At 55.6% G+C, this 22,855-nt stretch overlaps 6 protein-coding genes across 6 annotated transcripts; 2 read left to right on the top strand and 4 right to left on the bottom strand.

Annotated features, from left to right (window-relative positions):
- Positions 1-1,398: 1,398 nt before the first annotated feature.
- GGS23DRAFT_568393 (concanavalin A-like lectin/glucanase domain-containing protein) lies at positions 1,399-3,522 on the bottom strand. The gene is made up of 3 exons (XM_051516392.1): positions 2,993-3,522; positions 2,831-2,925; positions 1,399-2,762 (listed from the first exon to the last, which is right to left on the bottom strand). Exons 1-3 carry the CDS (start codon positions 3,086-3,088, stop codon positions 1,997-1,999), a joined length of 957 nt encoding a protein of 318 aa, XP_051371828.1. The 5' UTR covers positions 3,089-3,522; the 3' UTR covers positions 1,399-1,996.
- A 280-nt stretch (positions 3,523-3,802) lies between these two features.
- GGS23DRAFT_568390 (LMBR1-like membrane protein-domain-containing protein) lies at positions 3,803-6,289 on the top strand. Its single transcript, XM_051516391.1, has 2 exons — positions 3,803-4,276; positions 4,337-6,289. Exons 1-2 carry the CDS (start codon positions 3,963-3,965, stop codon positions 6,132-6,134), a joined length of 2,112 nt encoding a protein of 703 aa, XP_051371827.1. The 5' UTR covers positions 3,803-3,962; the 3' UTR covers positions 6,135-6,289.
- A 3,623-nt stretch (positions 6,290-9,912) lies between these two features.
- GGS23DRAFT_568386 (uncharacterized protein) lies at positions 9,913-11,616 on the bottom strand. Its single transcript, XM_051516390.1, has 4 exons — positions 11,490-11,616; positions 11,402-11,428; positions 10,588-11,353; positions 9,913-10,421 (listed from the first exon to the last, which is right to left on the bottom strand). The coding sequence occupies exons 1-4, from the start codon at positions 11,511-11,513 to the stop codon at positions 10,342-10,344; spliced, it is 897 nt and encodes a 298-aa protein (XP_051371826.1). The 5' UTR covers positions 11,514-11,616; the 3' UTR covers positions 9,913-10,341.
- Positions 11,617-12,761: 1,145 nt separating this feature from the next.
- On the bottom strand, positions 12,762-14,915 carry GGS23DRAFT_568376 (acyltransferase-domain-containing protein). Its single transcript, XM_051516389.1, has 2 exons — positions 13,689-14,915; positions 12,762-13,621 (listed from the first exon to the last, which is right to left on the bottom strand). Exons 1-2 carry the CDS (start codon positions 14,401-14,403, stop codon positions 13,431-13,433), a joined length of 906 nt encoding a protein of 301 aa, XP_051371825.1. The 5' UTR covers positions 14,404-14,915; the 3' UTR covers positions 12,762-13,430.
- Positions 14,916-16,870: 1,955 nt separating this feature from the next.
- GGS23DRAFT_53632 (tetrapyrrole biosynthesis, 5-aminolevulinic acid synthase) lies at positions 16,871-19,332 on the top strand. The gene is made up of 2 exons (XM_051514773.1): positions 16,871-17,509; positions 17,592-19,332. The coding sequence occupies exons 1-2, from the start codon at positions 17,167-17,169 to the stop codon at positions 19,121-19,123; spliced, it is 1,875 nt and encodes a 624-aa protein (XP_051371824.1). The 5' UTR covers positions 16,871-17,166; the 3' UTR covers positions 19,124-19,332.
- Positions 19,333-20,548: 1,216 nt separating this feature from the next.
- Positions 20,549-21,677, bottom strand: GGS23DRAFT_568369 (glycoside hydrolase family 61 protein). Its single transcript, XM_051516388.1, has one exon. The coding sequence runs from the start codon at positions 21,626-21,628 to the stop codon at positions 20,918-20,920; it is 711 nt and encodes a 236-aa protein (XP_051371823.1). The 5' UTR covers positions 21,629-21,677; the 3' UTR covers positions 20,549-20,917.
- Positions 21,678-22,855: the final 1,178 nt, after the last annotated feature.

Below are 22,855 nucleotides of genomic sequence, written 5' to 3'. Positions count from 1 at the left end.
TAGCAGATCCAGTTCCGAGCGAGGTTAGCCGGGTGGCTTGCGGTGGGAGTCCCCCCCCCCCCTCTGGCGGCCAGAGCTGTGGGATTGTTCAGACGAGGAGGAAGAGTTGAACCATTGAAACCGAGAGGATCACCAGGTGGGGGCGTTTCCCTATTCGCATCGCTGTCTCGCCTCTGCGCCAATCGCCAGCGGCAGGGCGGGGTCGACGGGTCGGCGGGAGGCTGTATTGAGAGGTTGGCGGCGCTAGAAGAGGGGTTTTGATTATTGGCCCAGAGTCGTTTCGGGTCAGGAGCCAGGAGCCAGGAGGGGAAAAAGGAGCCAGGACCAAGGAGCCAGGAGCAGAGCCAGGACGAGGGCAAGCACTGGTCGAAGCTCTATCCGTGGAGAAAAAGCCTCACATCGTCGCTCTCGCAGTTCGAGCTTGGCCTCGACACGGACGTCAGCGCGGGCGTTTTGGGTTGCTGAGCTGCGAGGACATATGAGTAGCTGTGCGCACGGTAGGGATGATCGCACGTACTTAACACACATGCCTGTCTGCGTACGGGTCGGGCACAGCTGGCGAGCACATACCTAGGTAATGGGACGCCGTCCAAGATCGGAACTGGGTAGCACCAAGGTAAGATCGCCAGCGAGTCTTGTTACTGGCATGGCTAATCTAAGCGAAACAGGCCATCGCTCACTGGTCGCATGCTTAATTCTCCTATTCCCTGGAAACAATCCACGTATTGCTTCATTCTCTTCAAATCGTATACCTACTCTATACCCAAGGCAGGTATTTACCTACAGGTAGGTACCTAGCTTATTTTTAGAATCCGACCACCCCACGTACATGTGTAATCTGTTGTCTAAAACACCCCCAGAATGTGCCTGTATTCGGTGGATAAGTCCCTGATATTCAGATCCTACGGTGATGCACCTACGGATTCTACCAAACCTTCCAACCCCAAGCAGGTACCTATCATCAGTATGCCTGCCTTAGTACCTACCTAGGTACCCGAGGCCTGCTATCACCAAGCCTGCTATCACATCATCCAGGCAAAGCGGGGGCTCGACCGGAAGCCGTCCGGAATCCAATGCCGCACCGTCATCACTCTCACAAGTATACCTGAGGTATCACACATGATATACACATGGCCGCAGCTCAGTGGTTTTCATCACTGTCGACGTCATAGGTATCTGCTCTAATGTCATACCTTTAGATACCTCCCTCCCTCCCTCCTACCTCGGGTACTTGACACTAGTAGGTTAGGTGGATTAGGAGGTACCTAGGTACTGTATGTAGGTTGCCTTAGATTAGGTACCTAGGTAGGTACCTTGGATACCGTCCTTGTAAGGGGTAAGTTACCCGTAGCTACCTGTACCTACTGAGGTTAGGTTAGGTTCCGCACGTACCTGTACGATACCTTGAATCCAGACAACAGGGATGGATACCTTTGAAGAGGTACCTGTCCGTATCCGGGCCAGCATCGGGGCGCAAATGTCGGCATTGTCGAGATTTAGGTAACGGCTTATATTCCCCGAGTCTCTACCCTTACGAAGGTGGCATCTACCTACGGCCAGGCACTTCGACACCAGTGTAACACGCAGATAACAGTATTCTGCCAGATGGCGCACGTTGCGACCCTACATGTTCACTCACTCGACCGATCCGGCCTCCGCACCTATGATGTTCGTAGGTGATCGCGGAACATGCTCCTCTCAGAAGAAGACTAGAGAATCTGTGCCTCCCAATATCGCATGCCAGATTCCGTCTAGTTGGTTCTGTGAACCTCACAAGCACTTGTAATTTTCGCTACATTTTGAACTATTCCTTAGTTTTACACTACTAGTTCGTGCCCGCCGGCTTCGTGATGATATGAGAGAACTGACCGTTCGAGACTGTGGGAAATGACGTGGCCGCACCTCGAACTTCACATGTTTTTGTAAACATGTGTTTGAGCCCTGCTTTTGGCCCTGCTCCTTCGCTCGCAGAGCTCAAATATTTTTATTTCGCCCCTCAAAACCTGTGGCTCCTCTTGCTGTTTGCCCTCCAGGCCGTATAGCCTACGTATGAGCCGCCGACGACCAACGCGAAGAAGATGATCTTCAAGAAGAACCAAGTCCAGCTGCCGCCGCTGGCCTCCTTTTGCGGAGTTGATTTTACACTTCCTCTGCCAGGAGTAGGCTTGCTAGACGAGCTTCCCGTCACGTAGAGATTCTTAGCGTCGATGGAGATGATATCGTGGTTGTCGCTCAGCTCGCCCGTCTCGGCGCTGAATCCTAGATAGGTCACCGAGGGGATCGCCGGCGGCTCGCCCGTCTCGAAGCATAGCTGCCATTCGTCCTCGCTCTTGTACTGGAGCTCCAGCTTGAGAGATTTATCCTGGAAGTACGTGAGTCTCAATTTCGAGGGCACGTTCGAGTGTCGGATGCCGCGAGCAGAGCACCCGGCAAACTCCGTGTCCTTGCCGTCGTTGTCCTTGTTGTACGACGTCTTGCCATCTCCCACCATGGCCATGACATACGGAAAGACCACACCGGGCCGGTTATTCTTGTAGGTATCGACGAAAATGCCGAGGCCCTCGAAGTTATCGGCGTGCCCGAAGACCGGGCCTCGTTGCCCTCGCTCTTTGGTGATCCACATGGCGAACCCGTCACCGTAAAGCTGATTTTTACCATGGATCTTGAACTCGACCGTAATTTCCCAGTTGGTGGCTGTCAGGGGTACTCGGGAGAACAGCCAGCCGGTTTGCGACGGACGATCCGAAGTTAAGCGAATATAACTAGGGTTCTGCGATCAACGGGAGGGTTCCTCTTTGCTCGAATGGCGAAAAGAAAAAGGATAACGTACGAATCTGTTCGAATTATCGTGTCGCCTCCAAAATCGTACCACCGACTTTGCATGTCAGAGTCGAGGTAGGGCTGTTTTAAGGTATGGGTTCGCAGCTAGGAGACGATGGACCTGTTCAGCAGTAGCCCGCGGAAGGTTCGAATTGGCACGAGCAGGACTCACAGAAATCGTCCGAATGTTGCCCTCGTCGTCTCTGTTCACAGCGCCCCAAGCTGTGGTGGCCGCCAGCCACAGGGCTGACAGCGCAGTAAATCGCATCTCGTCGGACTCGGCTGTCGGAGGACAGGGGGGAGAGGGAGAGAGAGAAAACGGAAAAAATATATAAGCAGAAGCGAAGAAGAAGGGTAGACAGTCAGGAGAAGTCGCGGTGGGCCTTAGGCGGCGCAAAGAGGCCCTCTGATGGTGAATTGGTCGTGAGAGGAGCCAACATCAACGGGATGTCAACTGGCACGATATGACATGGAATGATAGCTGGCCTCTCCTCAGCCGTGCAAAAAAATCCGGGGTCGATTTCTCAAGTGGCCAGCCTGTTTTTCGCAGCTTTTAGTGACCCCCTTACCTGCGCGATTCGTCGGAACTGGTACCTTATGCATATAGCAAGAGGTACCTACCTTGGGGACGCGGTCGGGATATGTGCACATCTGTACGTGACCTTGCGTTGGTATCCTTATGTAAGCCGAGGGAGATCCGTGTTATCTTGCTCATGGTGGCCTAAGATTAGGTACGTACCTCCAAGTCAGGAATAAGACGTCAGCGGGGGCAGTCAGGGTGGGTGTCCCCCTTACTTGCAAGAAGTACCTAAGGTATCTTCCGCAGGTAGGTAAGTACACGGGTACAGGCACCTATCCAGTTCCCAATGAGATTCCTAGAAAACATCCATGTAGAGAGTACCTACTTTTGCGAGCCATTTCTTAGGTTAGGTACCTGTCCTAGGTAGAGATACTTTTGTACCTAACTTACATACAGGTAGGTGGTACCTCTACGAGGCGCGGGAACTTGTGCCTTGTCCCAGGTCGTCACAGGTCCATCAAATCTACATACGAAGGCCGCCCCGTCATTTCCAGCATTTCGCTTCTTCAACTTCCATTCCTCTTCCCACCCGTCTCCCTCATGGGCCATTCTTTACTCGTCCATGATGTTACTCGCGTCGGGTAGTCCATCGCCGGTCCTCTCGGAGATCTTCGCTGTCCTCGCACTCCTCGTTCTCTCCCTGGTCGTCCTCCTAATTCTGCGCCATTACCTCCCGCTGCGAAAGACGCCAGCCTATTTGTTGGTGCCCGTCTTCTTTGCGCTATGGCTACCCGCAACCATCGTGCTGCTCGTCCCTATCGATCTCGCCTCCAATGCGAGCACCGACGATGAGGCCACGAAAGGCATCTGGCTCCCACCGAGAGCGTTGTTGGTGTCGTGGCGGATCTCATACTGGTTGACCTTCGTTCTGACTTGGTAATCTCGAGCGCATGACCCTCTTCTCGGCATGCTCGCCACTGACGCTGGTCTTGTTAGGTTCATATTGCCCATACTTGCCGAGTATTCCGATGCCGGTTACCGAGAGTCCAAAGACCGAATTCTTTATTCGTTGCGCTCCAACGCCCAATATTATGCCATCGTGTTCGGTTCAGCCACTCTCGGGCTCGTGTATTTCTTCATATCCCGCGGCCCTACGTTTATGTCGCTCAAGGGCTTGATAATGGCCCTTTCATACTGTTGGGGATTAGCCTTAGCCATCTACCTCATGGGCCACGGTCTCGTCGCGATCCCCCGGGGTTTAATCAGGAATGCTAGAGCAAGTCATCGACTGCGACTGCTTCAGAGTCAGGCGCCCAGACTGTACGAGAAGATGGAGGATGCCCTCCTTAATCTTGAAGATCTAGAGGTTCAAGTATCGGAACTGAGCAAGCGTAAAACGGGGAGCGCTCGGGATTTCCGGGACTGGATCGAGGAGCTGTCAGAGATATGCAATATCCCCGAATCCCGACCGAGGAACGTCCTACCTCGAGCCGACAACGACAACCGCATAGTTCCCATAGTTATTACCGAGAAGTACTTGGCAGATCTCACCCGCCAACTTACACGGGCGAGACATGCTAAGTCACGATACCTCGACGAATGGGATTGTCTCCTTCGCGATGCTTCCAAGGCGCAAGCGGTTCTAGATTCCGCGGCATCGAAGAAGCTCGAGCTAGGTTCAAGCTCGCCGAACTCCTCCCTTTGGGAGAAGGCGACTGTCCTCACTCCCTATATGCGATACCTCCTTCATTACCACGTCATTCCCTATCTGCGTGTCTTCCTCGGAGGCTTTCTCGCGCTGGCGTCGATGTGTATCATATGGTCCGAGTTGGTTAAGGCGGCCCTACCGTCATTGTCTGTCATCCGATTCACCGTAGTGCACCACTGGACAGGTGAGGGTGGTCGTGTTGGTTTCGCCGGTCAGCTTACTGCCGCGCTCTGGATAATGTACATGTGCGCTGCGGCTCTCTATTCGGTAACTGAGGTAAAGGTGTGGCGTGGTCGCTCTCTAGTTCGACGAAACACCGCCCATGAATCTGCCTTCTGGTACGCCGGCCAGGTCGCGAAATTAACCGTCCCGCTCTCTTACAATTTCGTCACGTTTCTGTCTCGTCAAATATATCAGGAGACGACCTTTTATGGCATCCTTGGTCAGTACGTCGACTTTACTTCGCTGGGGAAATGGTTCGACTATTTATTCCCCGCTTTCGTCCTGGTCCCCGTGTTCGCGACACTATTCGGTCTATATGGCAAGGTCAAGCGGTTCTTCGGATTTGGCGTCGACGTCGTCGACGAGGATGAAGACCAGGCTAGTTACGGTACTGGCTCCTGGCGTGAGGGCAGGGACTTGATTGAGCGCGAACTGAATGGGACATCGATCTCCCGGCGGTTAGACCAAGCTGCGTCAAGGTCAAGGGGCACCGACAGTTCTCATGCACGTGCTGTTCCCATCTTGACAGTGCCGGCGGCCAGGAACGGGGGCACTCAGACACCCTTCGCTACATCGCCTTCGTACCGAGACCCCCCCAGCGCAAGAGTAACACCGTCCTCCCGGTCCCAAGTTGTAGATTCGGAACCGGAGGAGCAGAATTTCTTCACAAACCTGGGCCATAGGGTTAAGAACACGTTCGACACCATCGATCCCCCGAAGTGGTTCCGGGACATCGGGGATGGCATGAAGAGGCCAAGATGGATGGGTGGTAGTGACGATGTAGCAGAGAGCAGTACCAGAGCAGGTCGAAGCGATTCTGATATACGACGGTGGTTTGGAGGGGACGGCAGGATAAGATTATAGGTTGACATCCGTTAGTACTAATTAGTAAAATTAATATTGGGATCTTGAGCTCTCGAAGACGTTTTCTTAAGTCTATGCGCTGTTAAACTTGGTGGAGATGCCTAGGTTGCCCGGCTGTTTACACCTAGTCTGTGTTCATCATATGTCACGTACGGGATCAGCCCCTATATGCCTACGTACGCAAGTCGTAGGATGTAGGCGTCCACGTTTTACGCGACATCATAACTAAACTGGTCTCGGCAGTGAAATAATTGTTAGCTACGTAAATCTAACTCGATACCGCAGTGGTAACTCTTATATCAAGATGTGTTCCGCAATACGTACGATATTAATATTCTATCTTAAATAGGAATTAAGACACCCACGTGGGCTGAAACAAAGCATTCGCCGCCCGGAGCCAGCAGTTGATCCCAAGTTCAACTCTTGAAGCGGCCACCTTGAAGCCACCAAAGACTCGGCTATGTAACTAGGTAGGTAACCTCGTCAGCATGGAATCTAGCGTGGAGCTTTTCTCTTTCTAGTTCCCGCCAGCGGGAGATGCATGCTGGAGAGATCCAAGCAGAGCAATACCAACAAGCATAACAGAAGGATGCAATAAAAAGACTACCCGTAGTATAGGTCAACCCTAATCCTTCGAGCTATTAATACAGAAATATAGAATAGGCTTCCAATGCTTGCTGCTGGATATTCGCACTATTAGAGCCCCTGGGGGACATTTTTAAATCAGCCGTTACTTATTACAACCCTTAAGACTGCAGCTGTAATCAATGCTCAGCACCTCCCTGATTCATCATAAGTAATGCCTTTGAGCGCCTGTTTTCGCCCTTCGAGCAATCTTCTTTATTACTCTCGAATCAATATCAGGTTATTACTTACTCGAGTTCACAGACACAGTGTGATCTTTCCACCACAGTCGACTCGAGCTATTGAAGTGGGCAGCATAGATTCCTTGATTCCCCTTCACGATCCTTGATACTACATATATAACTTGACACTGTGGATGTTATACGCATACTAAAGAGGGGATCCTTTGTAATGGCACAGTAGGAGTATGTTCCCCAAACCTCAAAATGTTGTTGTCGGGGGATACAAGGAGATGATCATGCGAGTTTTATCGTCACGGCGATCCCATGAAAAGACTATAAATATTTCACCTCTGGCTGTCCTGGGCCCTGAAATTTTTCACCTTCTTCTTATTTTTTTCCCTCCATTGCCTTGCTTCTCCTCGTCACCCATCCCCATCCAGTCCCTTCTCTGCCCAGAGAAGAAACACACCCTTCTTCAAGTTACAATGCTCAACCTCCACAACTCATCTACAGGAGATCTGCCATGACAGCTTTCAATGACGGCTCCTCATCATATATTTTGCCAGCACTGCATATTACCCTTGTCTGGTTGGGAGCCGGGGAAGGCCAAGCTTCGCATATTTGGACGAGGAAGCACTCAGAAGGAGCTGGAAGGCAAGGGGGCGGGAGGATCCTAAGACAGGATCTTCATATTCCCCTCCTCGCCTTCTTTGGTGGCTCCATCTTGGACGGAGTCGAACATCACACATATTAATCCCTCCAACATGCCGTTACTATCCCTTTCGCAGCAACGGTGACGATATGCTGCTTCGCGCTACTCGTAAGTTAAGGCATCTCTTCTTTTACATTGCTCCACTAACCATTTACCATTTAGGCCTTCACGGCATCTTACGCGCGTCTACGACGCGTCAAGGGATCTAGCGTTTCTGGGTGTGAGTTAGACAGCATCCGCTTCAATCACAAAAGTGCTAACTGCCCGGCGTAGGTCCTCATGATAACATCCCCCCCCCCTGCTGCCCTCTCTCCCCAAAGGACATAAAGCCTTAGTCTCTAAGGGGAGTATGAGCCGCTGCATAGAGACTGTCTGTTACCTGGTCTCCAAGCCAGCCTCCAGGGATCAGCTCGGCGGGCATCAACAACGGGGCCGAGAGAGGGAGGCCATAAACCACCCATCCACACCTTCGAGATACCCACGTGTCTCGGGAACAACATAAACACCCATCCTTAGGATGTCATAGGCATATCCGGGTAACATACCCTCCACCTAGAGCCTCTTGACTATCTCGCTACCACAGCGAAACGAAGAGGGAAAGCTGAAGGCCTATGGCCTGTTCCCCCGTCGGCCCCCTCCTGGAAACTATATGGCCCGCTTCCAACTAAGGGGCCGACGGGGACCGACAACCAACATGCCAGCGGGTTTAGAAGCACCCCATAGCTGCCTTCGTCCGCACACAGGCGACGGGCCGCTCTAACCGAGCCTCTCCCGGCTGGGCCACCTCACCCAGCACGTACCGGGGGGAAAGGGGGGGGGGGGGCCTCTCCGAAGACCAGGAGGGGCCATAACTTTAACCCAACCTTTCCCCCTGGGTGGCGTCTGCTCAGCGGAGCTAAACGTACACCTATACATAACGCTGAGGATCACATACCTTCCCGATCCAGGCTACCCTACCTGCTGGGCCGCCCTACCCAGCACGCACCGGGGGGAGGGGGGGGAGGACCTCTCCGACGACCAGGAGGAGGTTCGACTTCAACTTATCCTTTCCCCCAGGGCTGCTTTGCGGAGGCTACTCACAGAAAATACTAGCGGGTGTGTACCGGCGCCGGACACTTACCTCTGGACACATACAGAGGATGGGATACCTTCTCGATCCAGGCTACCCTGCCTGCTGGGCTGCCTTACCCAGCACATACCAGGGGGGAAGGGGGGGTTGGCCTCTCCGAAGACCAGGAGGGGCTACAGCTTTAACCCAACCTTCCCCCCTGGATAGCGTTCACCTTCGAGAGGCTAAATGCCTGTCTCTACACACAGCGCAACGGACAATGTATCTCCCCGATCCAGGCTACCCCCCCTTGCTGGGCTAGCTTAGCCAGCATCCACCCGGGGGGGGGGGGGCCTGGAGAAGGCCGCCCTGATCCTGTGCTGTGCAACGACAAGTCCACGGCAATGCCTAACCTGTACGGTGGTATCCTCTCGGGTATGTGCGCCGGCCTCATCGGCGGCCTGGGCCTGATGCGACGAGTATTCCATCTTCGACCCCTCCAAACACCAAGAGGGGCCGCGACCTCACCCTAGCCTCCCCCCCGGGGCATCCCTACGGTATAGGGTCCGCCAGCCAATATGATACGCGGGCGGGCCTTTAACGGTGCGCCACCGGGGGGGGGGGGGGCTTTTCGCCCCATCCGACCAACTACGTTTGCGCCCAACCTAACGCTCCTCCTCGAGGCCCTACGCCATCCCCCCCTCGCCCCTTCATGCTGGGCCACCTTACCCAGCTGCGCGCTGGGGCGGGGAGAGGCAAGGGCAAGGTAGTGCCCCCCAGGCGGCCCCTCCGAAGAACAGGGGGGGCCGCGGGACGGCCGTTGCCGTCCCACCTGGGCCACGGCCTTGGCCCGGCCTCTCCCCCGCGATTGCCCCAGCCGCGAGGGGCGGGGGCGGGGGTTGGAGAGGGCTCATGTGCCCCCGCCTATCCCCTCCTGCCCAGGCGGGGTGGCGGGCGGCAGCGTTAGGGCGCAGCTGCTATCAGCTTCCTAGACGCGGGCTCACGCCGATAGCGAGACATACGGATGGTCAAGGTCAAGCGCCCGGCCAATCCCCGCGGGGCGTGGGGGGCCCCGTAAGGGAGGAGCCTTCATCAAGTCCTAGGTGTGGGCGGGCGGCGACAGCGAGACGCACGGTGGGGAGGTTCACGCGCCCCGCCTATCCAACCCAGGCGGGGTGCGGCGAGGGGGCCGCTAGGGAAGAACTGCCGTCAGGGACTGTACGCGAGCTCGCAGCGATAAAAGGCGTGGCGTATGTGGCGAGGGCTGGAACTGCCTGGCTTTACTTACGGGGTAGGATGGGTGCGAGAAGAGGCACGGTGGTGTTGGAGGACTCGATAACTGTAGTATTTCGACGTACACTGGATAGGATAGGTGGTGGTTCATGGGCTTCGAGACCCTCCCTGTCTTTCAACATCTAGCACGCCGAATCGAGAGCCCAGAATTGTCTTGTTCCCCCAAGAAATACTGCTTCCAATTTCGCCGAGTACATGGTAGACAGCGCGTAGCGCGTAAGGACCGTCATGTTACAATTTACCTAGATAGACGAAATAACCGCCTCCATAGAGTAGCCTCCCCCTCTATCCCTTCCTCTGTCCCTCATCTCTTCCCCGAGGTATTTAGAGGATCACGGGCTAGGCAGCCTAGTAATTGTCGCGGCCGCCATCATGCCTCTCGCGGCCCTTGTCCTCCAGGCGGTCGTTGCCAAGCACTGACCCGGCCTCTGTAGTGAGAGTTGGCGGTTAGCAATGGATAAAAACGGAAATCGGATGTCAAGTTGCGAGAGGGAGAGGCAGGTGAGTGTGTGGGCATGAGTAGGAAGAGACCCGCTGGCCGAGGCAAGTCCAGAGCCGGGTGTAGTGTGGCGTGAATGGTACGGAGGGACTTACTCTCCAGCAGCTGACCCGTCAGCCTGTCCGTCAGGCTGCCCCCCGAACCGCTGTTCTTGTTATCATCATCATCCCGGCCACTTCCGTATCGCCCAGATCCCGTCTGGTTCTGGGTCCCGTAGGACGACGATGTCGAGTTACCGCCGTATTTTTTGTCGCTGCTGCCGAGTCCCGAGTTGCCGGACCCGTACGAGTCGGAGCCGGAATTAGCGCCGTAGCCGCCGGATGAGCTGGTGGTTTGGGATCCGTAGGCCTTGTTGTCATTGTCACTGCGACGGTTGGTAGAGGACCCGCCGTAGCTGTTGTCGTTGTCGTTGTCGCGGCGGTTAGAAGAGCTATGCCCTCCGGAGGAGCCGTACTTGTTATCGTTGTTGTCATCCCTGGACGAGCCGTAGGAGTTGCTGGACTTGTTGTTTCCGGACCCGTAGGTGCTGCTGCTGTTGTCCTTGGAGCCGTACGAGTCCCTGTTATCCGCGCGGGTGCGGTCTGAGCCATAGGTATTCCCCGATGACCCGTAGCCGCCCCTGCTAGTATTGTCACTGGATCCATAGGAGCTCTCGTTGCCGCGGCCGGAGTTGCTCGAGCCGTAAGGCTTGTCGTTTCCGGAGCGCGAGCCATACGAATCGTTGCCGGAATCGCCCCGGCGGTTTGACGACCCATATGAATCGCTCGAGCCGCCGTAGGGTTTGTCAGACCGGTCTCCCTTGCCGTAACCGCTGTCGTTGTCACGGCTGGAGCCGAACCCGCCCTGGGTACGGGACGACGACTGCTCCGGTGTTAGATAAGAAGGTATTGATTGTGAGCTGCTGCTTACGTAGTCGTCACTGCGGCCGTAGTTAGACTGTGTACATCATATGTTAGTCGTGTAGCCGAATATGGGAGTGGGAGTTCGACCAGCTCACATCGTTGCTATCGTTGTAAGACATGATGATGATGATAGGTGGGTTGATAGTAAACTGAGTTGGGAAGCGTGTCAGAAGTGCCGAGAAAGATCTGGGGGTGGTTATAGGTGAGGAAGCACCAGCGAGGAACAAAGACAAGTGCGGAGGCGTTATATACCTATGACAGCACGAGCTATGAAGCCGTGGGCTCTGGGACAACAAGATCCTTCAGCCCGGTGAGGGGAAAATCCGGAGGGAGCTAATGCCGGCGCCACGAAGGGCAACGTCACCGGATGCCTCCCTATGGCTCAAAGAGCTAGCCATTGTCCCAGTTCGGCGAGGGCGAAGCACGCCATGGGCGTGGGCCGCGTCCTGGTTTATGAATCTAGAATCCAGGTACACTCGTCGCGATACAAGTTTCTTGCCGGCACGCCATCCGTCCCCGCAGGCGGCTTCTCCGGCTGAGGCTATGCACGACGGGGTGCGATGGTCTTGATCTAGGGGAATTGGCTAGTCATGTCGAGTGGTGGGTGTAGCTGTACACGATGCAGCTTAGTTAGCTCGGCCACTTCGTCGTCTTGCGGCGTCCAGCAAGTCACTTCAGAGCATCTGTGTGGCCATTTGTAAGAAGATGTAATTCCACCGGCTTTTTTTTAGGTCGCGTTGATAACTGACCCCCTCCGACCCAAGCAAGATGGTTCTTTCATACTCACGGCCATACTCACGGCTGTATATTACCGACTGCCCGCCCAACCGATAGGCAGGGATGTACCAGAATTGCTACATGCCGCAACTATGCCTTGACCGCCGCTGAGGACAAAAAAGAAGCAAGAAGCAAGAAAAAGCGCGAGTCCTGCGAGGTACGTACGTCAGAGGATCAGCGAGGGAGAGAGAACATGGGAAAGCCGGCCCTCTCCTTACACAGCTGGTGCTTACTCGCATGGCCGTATATACCGACATCTACTACATAACGTGCTAATCGAAACGTCATGGATGATGTAGACACGGTTCTTTTGGCGAAGCTTAGCCTCGAGCATCCGGTTTTCGGGTCGTAGCGGGGGGAGGGAGTTCAGCTTGATCGAATCGATAGACTCGCGAATGGCCGTGTGGGATTGGACCATTTGTTAGCCATCGCCGCCTAGGCTAGACTGTATCGTGCCAAGGCAACTGAGGCTTGACGCCCCTGTTGGAATCTCGCGCATTCCAGGATGTGGCCGCAGAGCGGGACGATCCAGGTCTACGCCCAGATGCTTATACGGGTTTGGGCTGCATGTCCCCTCCCTCCCCCCCTCACCCTGGGCTCCCGTCGAGAGCAGAGGAGAGGTGTAACTATGAGTAAGGAGTGCTCCGATAAAGAACGCGACATAGGTGCTCACTCATTGGACGGCGACGGCATCCTAAACATGTAGCCACCGAAAGAGGTACGTGAGAATGTGCATGTTTTCATCAGCCCGCTCTCCCACCCGACAAGAAACCCAACCCTTGAATTGGAATTGTCTTATTATTGAGCTGCGCACGCAGACCCGAGACATGCTATACTATGTGTGTAGGTAGGTAGTGTATGTGCCGAGGCATACGGGCAAGCCGCACGCGCTGCTTTATATCGTCGATGTCGCTGGCTGTCGACGGCCCGTGCTTAACAGTAGGGGCCCTCTCGGAGCATTATGTGCTTAAGTGGCCCCTAGGGTGCATATAAATATCTATAAATATGGGAGAAAGCCTCGAGTCATCCCGCCGAGCGAGCTACCGGAATATGGATAGAGGCCCGGAACGACCAGATCTATAGGGGTATCGAGCAAATGTACTCCTCATAGTCTAAGGGGTGCCTTGTTAGACAAAACACCGTACGTAGACCCCCATACCTTCATCACCAAGTAGGGGGGCAGCACACTCTTTCGTCAGGTCCACGCCGTACACGTGGCCGGTTCGCACACGCTACTTGAGGCGTTGCCACATGGCGTTTCATGACAGAGTTACGTCGGCTCCGCTAGCATGGACGACGCCGTCGCCACCAGTTTCCGGCACAGCGAAGGGCCTGTTCCGCGCCTTCTGGCTCAGCGCCACCAACTCCTTGAGCATGAGTTCCCGCGTAGTTCGAGTGAGCTCGTCGACGTCCTCAGCGGTTAACCCAGCGGTAGGAATTGGATCTAGGACTGCGGGCTGTTAGCAACGTCTATTGCGAAGGGAGGGGGGGGGGATAGGGGAAGGGAAGGGCATTACCCTTGACGGGAATCTTCCCCGATCTGAAGACGCGGTTCTTGATGTAGAGGACATAAGAATAGTTGGCCACTACCACCGGGACGATAGGAACGCCGGCCTGAACAGCGAGGTGGAACGCGCCTTTCTTGAAGGGCAAAAGACCGGGTTCCTTCAAGTAGCTGCGCGTGCCCTCGGGGAACATGTAAACACTTTGCTTCCGTTGCTGGATCTCCTTGGCGGCACCGGTCATTGCGTCCCTCGCGTCGCGCGTATTCTTTCTGTCAATGAAGACGGTGCCGCTCAAGGCCATGAACCACCCCAAGAGCGGTATGCTTTTCAGAGACTTCTTGGCCGTCACGCTGCAGTACTTGGGGAACAAGGTGCCGAGCATGAGAACATCCAACTCGGTCTGGTGGTTCCCGACGAACACGGCGGGCCGAACGGTCTCGAGGTGTTCCTTCGGGTCGTCGATCTCGAAGGCGACGCCGGTGGTGAGGGCCATGACATGCTTGAAGGCGCGTCCGGTCGTCCATTGGGCTATCTGTTCGCGGCCAAGGATTCTAAGGACTATCGACGCCAGTACACCGTAGATGGCGCATATTATCATGGAGATGTACGCGGCGAGCGTACGGCCCACGAACTCGGCGGAGGGAACGACGGTAGCGAGCATGTATAAGGCGAGGACGAGGGCAGTATAACCCCCGAGGAAGTAGGCTACGACCGAGGATAGGGACATGTTGCACGGGGCATCGGCCGGGAGGGGCGGATTCGCGGAAGAGAGATGTTTATCGTCGGAACGGACGAGCGCGTAGGTAGGGCCCGAGGCTGACCTAGAATGCGGTTGAGCTACGGGAGACGGGAGGAAGTGTCAGGCGCACACGAGGGATGACAGTACGCTGGAAGAATATTTAGGGGGTAGAGGCTCGTGATAGCGGTCGGGTCGGGACGCATTCGTCGTCACGGTTACAGTCGCAGTCATAGGACCTCTGATGTCCCCATGCTGGAGCGGATTTGGGGAACTTGGGGATCCTGGGCGAGATTTTCGGCAGAACAAGCTGTTAAGCTGGCAGAGCGACCCCGTCGGTGGGTGTGGCTCGTTGCCTTTTTTTTTTTTTTTAAATCTCGCCCTACCTCTCACCGACAGCTGGGAAATCGTTGATTTGTTGAGAGGGAGGGGGGGGGAGGCAACGTACGCCTCTAGCGCCCGACGGGAGGAAATGCTGGGCTACCTGAGATACGAGGGCGGACGGGTTGAGGAGGGGCAGTAACGCAACTCGCCTAGGTACGTCCATCCGCTATATAGGCTATATGTAGGCACCTAACGCAGCGCACGTACAGGCGACGGCAGCACGGGCACCCGCCTGCACCTGTACCGAGGCACACGCATCGCCCGTCTCCAACCTTCCGGTACGGACCCGTCAGGTACCTGAGTACTTGGCGGCCATGTACCTACGGGTGTGCGCGAGAGAGAGTCCGACGTTGTCTCGCAGTCATCTGTCGGCGTTAAACGTGCGGGAAGAGTAGGTACCTCCTCGTAGAACACCGCTCCATGTGACCGTGCCTCGTAGGTTAGGTGCCTATATTATACGGACCTGTTCACAGCTGGCGCATGCGACTACCGGCTGACAGCCGCCGAGTTCGACACCCCCTTCGCCCAAACCTTAGGTGGGTAGGTATTACGAACCACCTGGGTAAGAAGAAGCCAATACGAGTTCTCTGTTCTCATTTCCTACGGTATGTTGTCTTATTTCCTATGCAACTTCAGGGGTGCAGAGACAATCGAAACTCATCTAGACACCATCTAGGTAGACACTAAGACTCTACGCTGCCAACGTACCTAAAGGCCTCCAATACCCAAGTCAAAGAAAGCCAGCACCCACAGACTATACCTCTTACATACACCTAAATAATATGCCTACCTACAGGCATATGATAATGCCATGCAGGTACCTCGTGACGCATGTTGGAGGTGGAAACGAGGTTGTTTTGGAGCTTTATGGTGCATACTACGTAGTAGGTATGGCATACCCATCATCTTTCTATCCTATGCTAGCCCCTACACGGACGAGGTTCGGTGGACAAATGGTCTCATCTACCAGTAGGCACACGACGACCAGCTGCGGGTATAGCATTGTTTTCTTTTCCCATTCTACTCTACCTACCACGTAGAATTCCGGCTTCCCAACACCGCGCGCATCCACATACCTATATATAGCGGTAATCACTTCCTCAAAGCCACCATACGTGCAGCCACCCCAGACATCACACGGCTAGTAGCTCCCTTCGCGGTTCTGCTTGATTCTTGACGCCGATGCCACGGCCCTCCCGCACTGGCCTCTACACGTCCGCAGGTGGCGCACACACACATTACGCACGTCTCGCAGGCGAAGTCAAGCCCTGACGCACGATGCCGCCAATGCCGCACACGTCCGAGGCTAAGACAGGATCTGCTTGGGGCGGGAGCGCGTATGGCGAGCATAGTCGATTCGCACACGTGGAGCCGAAGGCCGATGCCTATTTGGGTAGGAGATGGCGGCGTCGGGCCAATCGACGCGCGAGCGAGGGTGAGATGAGAGCGCGAAGAAGAGCACGTCGATGGGACGCCGAATCTCCGCGGACGGGATAAGGAATGGACCCGGCGGCAGCTGGTCTTCCCTTTTACGTGCATACTGTCTACGTGTTACATGCATGGCCGCGTGGCCGCTGGCAAGGGATTGTCGGCCGATGCTGTTCCCAATGAATGCCGTTGCAGAAGCCGCAGGAGCCGCAGGAGCCGGCGGCGACCTAGCCAACGGCCTAGCAGGAATGGCACATATCTATTAATCCCACCACTGCTCCTCTCGCGGCCAGGAATCAGGTTGCCTAACCGGACAACAGAACGCGTTCGAAGCTCGCCCCCTCTCTGAACATACCCCGTAGAGCTTAGTGGCCGGGCTTAGTGCCTGTAATAGCATCTTAGCCGTAGTAAGTTCTCCCTAGTAACGGCCAGTCTCGATATCAAGTCGACAGTCCGGCACATGGCCGCTCTGTCTTCTTTCTCGTTCCCGCCCTAGCCACCATTACTGTTCTTTTACCTATTTTATCTTATAGGGTTACTTCACGGGAGTATTCGTTCTTCCGTTCGGGCTATGTACATACACAAGTGGGAACGGGTCAGACTAGCGGCTTCTTTTGTCTCGAGGCCCTGCATTTCGCAGTCTTGTCGTCCCCAATCACATTTCGCCCATCTGTCATCTAGTCTCCCCCCCCGCAAACCCTGTCGGTAGCTGACTTGCCCTGCCTATACCGCAGACTGGACTGACCGATAAATGACGGACCGGGGGTTCGAACTTCTGTCACAGTACCCAAAAACTCGACACAACCCCGACTCTCCTGCCAACCAATCCTCTTTTACCACCCTCGACTTCATTTATCCTCTCTTTTCACCAAGTTGTCATACCCCCCTCTTATCGGGCCCAGTTGGTAGGTCAGCCCGGTATCACTCGTCATCGCCGTCACTATGGACGCTGTGCTCCGCCAGTCCAAGGCCATGTGCCCATTCTTGAAGAAGGCCTCGCCTGCGACCCTGCGTGCCCTGTCCACCTCGACTCGTCCGCATGTCTCGCCCTGCGGCGGCACCATCTCCAAGCTACAGCTGCTCGGCCAGCGCTGCCCCGTCATGGGTAAGGCGCTCGCCATCCAGTCTGCGAGGGTCGGCAGGACCTCGGTCACCTGCCCGGCCGCCGTTGCTGGCATTCGCGGCTTCTCGGGTCCAGCGAAGCCGGGGAAAGCCAGGATTCACACGAGCCGCTGCCACGAGGCGCGGACTGTCGACGCCTCCGTGTTCAATTCCCGCGAGTCCGGTATGTGTGCGGTGCTGTGAGGGCGTAGAGTCGTGGGGGACAGGGAAACGACGGCTTCAAAAATACTGACAATTCTCTTCAGTTCCGATCCCCCCCGCTGTAGCCGCCAATCGCAAGGCCAATGCATCTGCTGCTGTTGGGAAGCCCGCTCCGCACGCCAATGCCAAATTCAATTACGATGCATTTTACCAGAGGGAGCTCGATAAAAAACACAAGGACAAGTCGTATCGCTACTTCAACAACATCAACCGATTGGCCAAGGAATTCCCCCAGGCCCACGGTGCCAACGTAGAGGAGCGAGTTACCGTGTGGTGCTCTAACGACTATCTCGGCATGGGCCGAAACCGCCATGTTCTAAAGCAGATGCACGAGACGCTCGACGAGTACGGAGCCGGTGCGGGAGGCACGCGAAACATATCGGGCCACAACAAGCACGCCGTCGAGCTTGAGGACACGATCGCAAAGCTGCACGCCAAGGAGGCGGCCCTAGTTTTCAGCTCCTGCTATGTCGCCAACGATGCGACGCTGGCCACCCTCGGCAGCAAGCTCCCGGACTGTGTCATCTTGTCTGACAGCTTGAATCACGCGTCGATGATTCAGGGCATTCGCCACTCTGGCACAAAGAAGCTAGTCTTCAAGCACAACGACCTGGCTGACCTCGAGGCCAAATTGGCTTCTCTCCCGCTCGACGTGCCTAAGATCATCGCATTCGAGTCGGTCTACAGCATGTGCGGTTCTATCGGGCCCATCGAGGGCATCTGCGATCTCGCCGATAAATACGGAGCCATAACCTTTCTCGACGAAGTCCATGCCGTTGGTATGTACGGGCCGAGAGGTGCCGGCGTCGCCGAGCACCTGGATTTTGAAGCCCACCGACAGGGCAGGCCCGAAGGGACAATTATGGACCGTATAGATATCATAACTGGTACCCTCGGCAAAGCCTACGGGTGTGTGGGTGGGTATATCGCAGGAACTGCGAAACTAGTCGATATGATCCGCTCTCTGGCCCCTGGTTTCATTTTCACGACCTCCCTTCCGCCAGCTACCATGGCCGGCGCTAGGACGGCCATCGAGTATCAGATGAGCTACAACGGGGACAGACGGCTCCAGCAACTCCACACCCGGGCCGTCAAGGAGGCGTTGGGCGCTAGGGACATCCCGGTCATCCCGAATCCGTCGCACATTATCCCGATTTTGGTCGGGAACGCTGAGCTTGCGAAGCAAGCGTCCGACATGCTCCTGAGCGAGTACCAAATTTACGTACAGTCCATCAACTACCCGACCGTGCCCGTCGGCCAGGAGCGCCTAAGAATCACGCCGACCCCGGGCCATACGAAGCAGTATCGCGATCAGCTCGTCGCAGCCATCGACGAGATTTGGTCTCAGCTCGGCATCAAGCGCACCTCCGAATGGGCAGCTGAGGGCGGCTTTATCGGTGTAGGTGAAGCCGCTGGAACAGGTGCTGAGGAGCCTCTCTGGACGGATGATCAGCTTGGAATCGACCATCGGGTTGCCAAGGAAATCAGGGAATCCGCATCGGCCAACGGTTTCATGGAAACCCTTCTCGAACGCGAGAGCCAGAACTCGGCTAGTGTCGTGAGCACCACCGCCTAACTGCAACCGTAGTCTCGGTTACGCAATATAGAGACGAAATACACGTCCACATTAAGGGGAGCTCATCCGACCTAACCCACGTTCTTTCGAGCGTACCGGAAGATTTGGAAAGCGTGCGATCTCGAAGCATGACCCGATTTTGAATTCAGCTATCAGCTCGTGCGCGTTTGTTTTTTCAAAGGAGCGCCGAGGCCCATTTTTAACTTCGCCATGTTGGCACATTCATCACAATACAAATCAGCACCATCTCGCTAGTCGGATGGATATTGCTCATTATACTTCGAAGGGTTCTGATCTGTGTGAATGAAACTGCGCGTACTACGGAACCGGTGGGTGTGGGACCCGCCATGTAGTGTCATTACCTTCGGTGCCCGTTTTGGGGCTTCTACGAGGGGGTCGCTAATGCTCTGAATTCCAGACCTCACCAAGACGCGGCACTGAGTAGAATGGTGTTCGGGTTTGGGGGGGGATTACTAGGTAATCGATCTACAGGTATATTGCTCCCTTAGTAGCCGACCCCGACGCAGTAGTGAGATGACCTGAGCCGCCCTCACCCCGCTCGCATGCCATGTGCCGATCCCGTCGCGAGCCGTCGCAGAACCCAGATAATGCAGTCTGACAGAAGCCGTGCATGGCCAACAGCTGCTTTCGCGGGAAGCGGCATGAAGGGCAGACAGGGCTCCAGGAGGTGATATCTACGAGTAGACTACTAACATGTTTAGTTGAGGAAACGGTGCATGGTCGATCAATGGATATCAAAGGTTCGTCTTCGCCCTTCCCTCGCGCCTCCTACCATCAAACCTATCTACCTTATATGCACGAACAAAGAGATGTGCTCTAGTAATTGGTGTTTCCCCGTGTACACCCCGATAAGTATTGCAAATCTGTGCGGAATATTTATTCCCGTCTACTTACAATATGCGTTCTCTCCCTTCTATCTTCTTCCTATCCGAGGAAGAGTACGCTATACATACGAGAATCACGACAGATCATATAACTCAGTAAGCTGGGTTGGGCAAGCCTGCAGGGTCAGATTCGGAGAACACGAGTCGCTCGCAAAGTGTTTCCTCAGCTTGTCGTTAGACTTGATGGCGATAGTCGATTAGTCACGCTCGAGGATCGGGATACGCACGGTTTACCGCATTGACGCTGCGGCATCGCGTCCGAGCCGCCTGAGGGGTACGCAGCATGAAGCAAGGCGGGATATGCGCCAGGCCGGAGAAGGTGTGCGGGTTGACACGGTAAGAGAGGGTGCGTATCTTACACCATACATACGACAGCCGAAATGCATCGTATTCCATATAGAGTAAGAAGCCGCGGGCTCGATGCAGATCCCGCTCGATCGATCCGAGATAACGTAACAGGTAAAGCTTTATATAACAGCGGCGGCTACGTACCTCCAATACATCAGATCTACAGGGCTGATGATACCGCTTACCTACCTACTCCTAGTCCCACGAGCGAGTCTAAGCTGTCTGTATGCCGCCTTAACGAGCCATCTGAACAGGGTTGCATTCGTTCGGACCACTATCTAGTCTACATATGGTTGGTAGAAGAGCCACAAACGAATCGCAGCGCACGGCCGAGACGGAATGTATGCAGATGCTATACGCCACGCACGTCCTAACCATCAACTTGTCTTGACTCCTAGCCATCCTGCTATAAAGAACCAGTTGTCCTCAAATCATCCGAGAGCGACATCTTCCACCCTACCAAGGTCGCGAAACCAGCTCCGGGAGAGACGGAGAGGGGGAAGGGGGAGACGAGGTCTGCTTGCGTCCGCGCGCGGCTCGCCTAGGGTTTCCAGACGGCGGGGCCGGGCATGACGTAGGAGTTAGCCTTGGGATTGTTCCACTTGTCGAACTTGATGCCGGGGTCGTCGGCCTTGTAGACGCCAGGGATCTTGACCAGGGGGGTCGGGGTGCCGGTGCCCTGGCTGGCGACGCGGAGCTGGGCGCACTCCATGTAGAACTGGGCGCGGTCCTTGAAGGCCTCGTGGAGGCCGATGTGCTCGACGCGGACGAGGTACTCGCCGGCGGGGATCTCGTTGGGGATGGTGAACTCGATGCGGTCCTTCTGCCACGAGCACCAGCTGCCGTCGTTGCCGGGGCTGCCGGGGTTGCACAGCCCGATCTCGTACGCCTTGAACCAGTCGCCGGACCCGTCGTACGCGGCGACGCCGGTGCCGTCCGGCGCCCGCGACATGTACACGAACCCGGGGCCCGGGTGCTCGATGAACTCGTTGTAGGCGAGCTTGAAGCCGATCTTGTCGCCGGCGTTGACGTCGTAGGTCTGCGTGCTGCCCGGCTTCGCGCCCTTGTTGCAGCGCAGGTCGGGCGAGTCGATGACCTCGTTGGGGAAGGACGGCATGTACGTGTTGCTGTTCTTCCGGATGTACGTGTAGTCCTGCCCGACCGCCTTGCCGTTGACGATGAGCTGGCTGAAGATGTAGTGGCCCTCTGCCAGCGAGGCGGCCAGTAGGGCCGTCAGCGCCGCGGTCTTCATCTCTTTGGGTTTGCCGGGGGGGGGGGGGTAGGACGAGGCAGGTAGGTGCTGGCAGCGGAGCGGCCGAGAGGTTCGCGTCGGGGCAACTTAGCGTGGGGAGTCGATCTTGGCCAGAACCTAGGTATGTCGACGACCTCCCCCCCCCCGTATTTATAGACGTCCTAAGGCCGTATCTCGCGAGCGTAGGGCGCTCCCTTGCCCCGACTCGTTTCCCCACGGCATATCGTCGCTACCGATGTTAAGACGCAGTCGCATCTCGGTTATCGCTCGGCTCTTTGCTTTGGAAAGGAAGGGGAGCCCGCCATGCTACGCTACGAGAACACTCGAGTCACGAACACAACGTGACCAGTCAGACTACTTAAAATAGATGAAGGGTCTCCCTCTCCTTCCCGCCAAGATCTGGGGAGGTGGAACACATATGGCATATTTAGCCGTCTCGGTAGGGACGAAGACGTTCTGCCCGTTCTGCTAGATACAGGGAATTACCGTTCAAATAGTGCCGGAACCCTGTGGACTATGGCACCTCCTACCAATCACCTCCCCGAGCTCTCCCCAGCATCTGGCAGTCTGGGGTGGATGCTGCTCGCATAGGACTCTGTTTGCGTAGGGGGCTTAGCATGACTTGGTCCCGTCGGAGATATCTCATCGACAGCTCGAATAAGCCGAGTTGGGCCAGGTCGGCAGGTGCCTCGACAATCTAGGCCGGATGCTGCCAGGCCGTCCCGTCCTCTAGTCGTAATATCTCTCCCCCCGCGAACGACTCGCCGTCGCCAGCTTCGGCAGTGGATGAGGGCCGTCCCAGTTCCCACCCAGCTTGTTGAAAAGGTTCCTATAGGAAAGAACCGTTGCGCCGAGGTGCTAATACGTATAGTCTATTGTTTTATATCACCGTACGTAGTCTACGGGCTATTGCTTCGCTCTAGGCTTCGTATGTTGTTACTGTTACGCTACCGGTATGGATATCCTCTAATGGGCAGTACTCCCTGAAGACCTCGAAGATTTGAGGGCCTAAGAGTAAACCGGGCTGGTATGCCTGCATTCCATAGGTACACGAAGTGGTCTAAGAGTAAAGGTGCTCTATTCGCTCCAACGATGTTTCCAAACCATAAGTATATTCCACGAGCTGACTACTAGGTGTTAGTCTCAGAGCCGTCGTCGATCAAGGTAGGTAGTATCATCAACGCTCAAATTAGCCTGAGATAACCCCCCAAGAAAATTTCCATTAAT

The sequence above is a fragment of the Durotheca rogersii genome (assembly GCF_024521655.1).
Source record: "Durotheca rogersii strain YMJ 92031201 chromosome Unknown GGS23scaffold_10, whole genome shotgun sequence".
In the NCBI taxonomy this organism is placed as follows: domain Eukaryota; kingdom Fungi; phylum Ascomycota; class Sordariomycetes; order Xylariales; family Xylariaceae; genus Durotheca; species Durotheca rogersii.
This window is presented reverse-complemented; position numbering and strand designations above follow the sequence as displayed.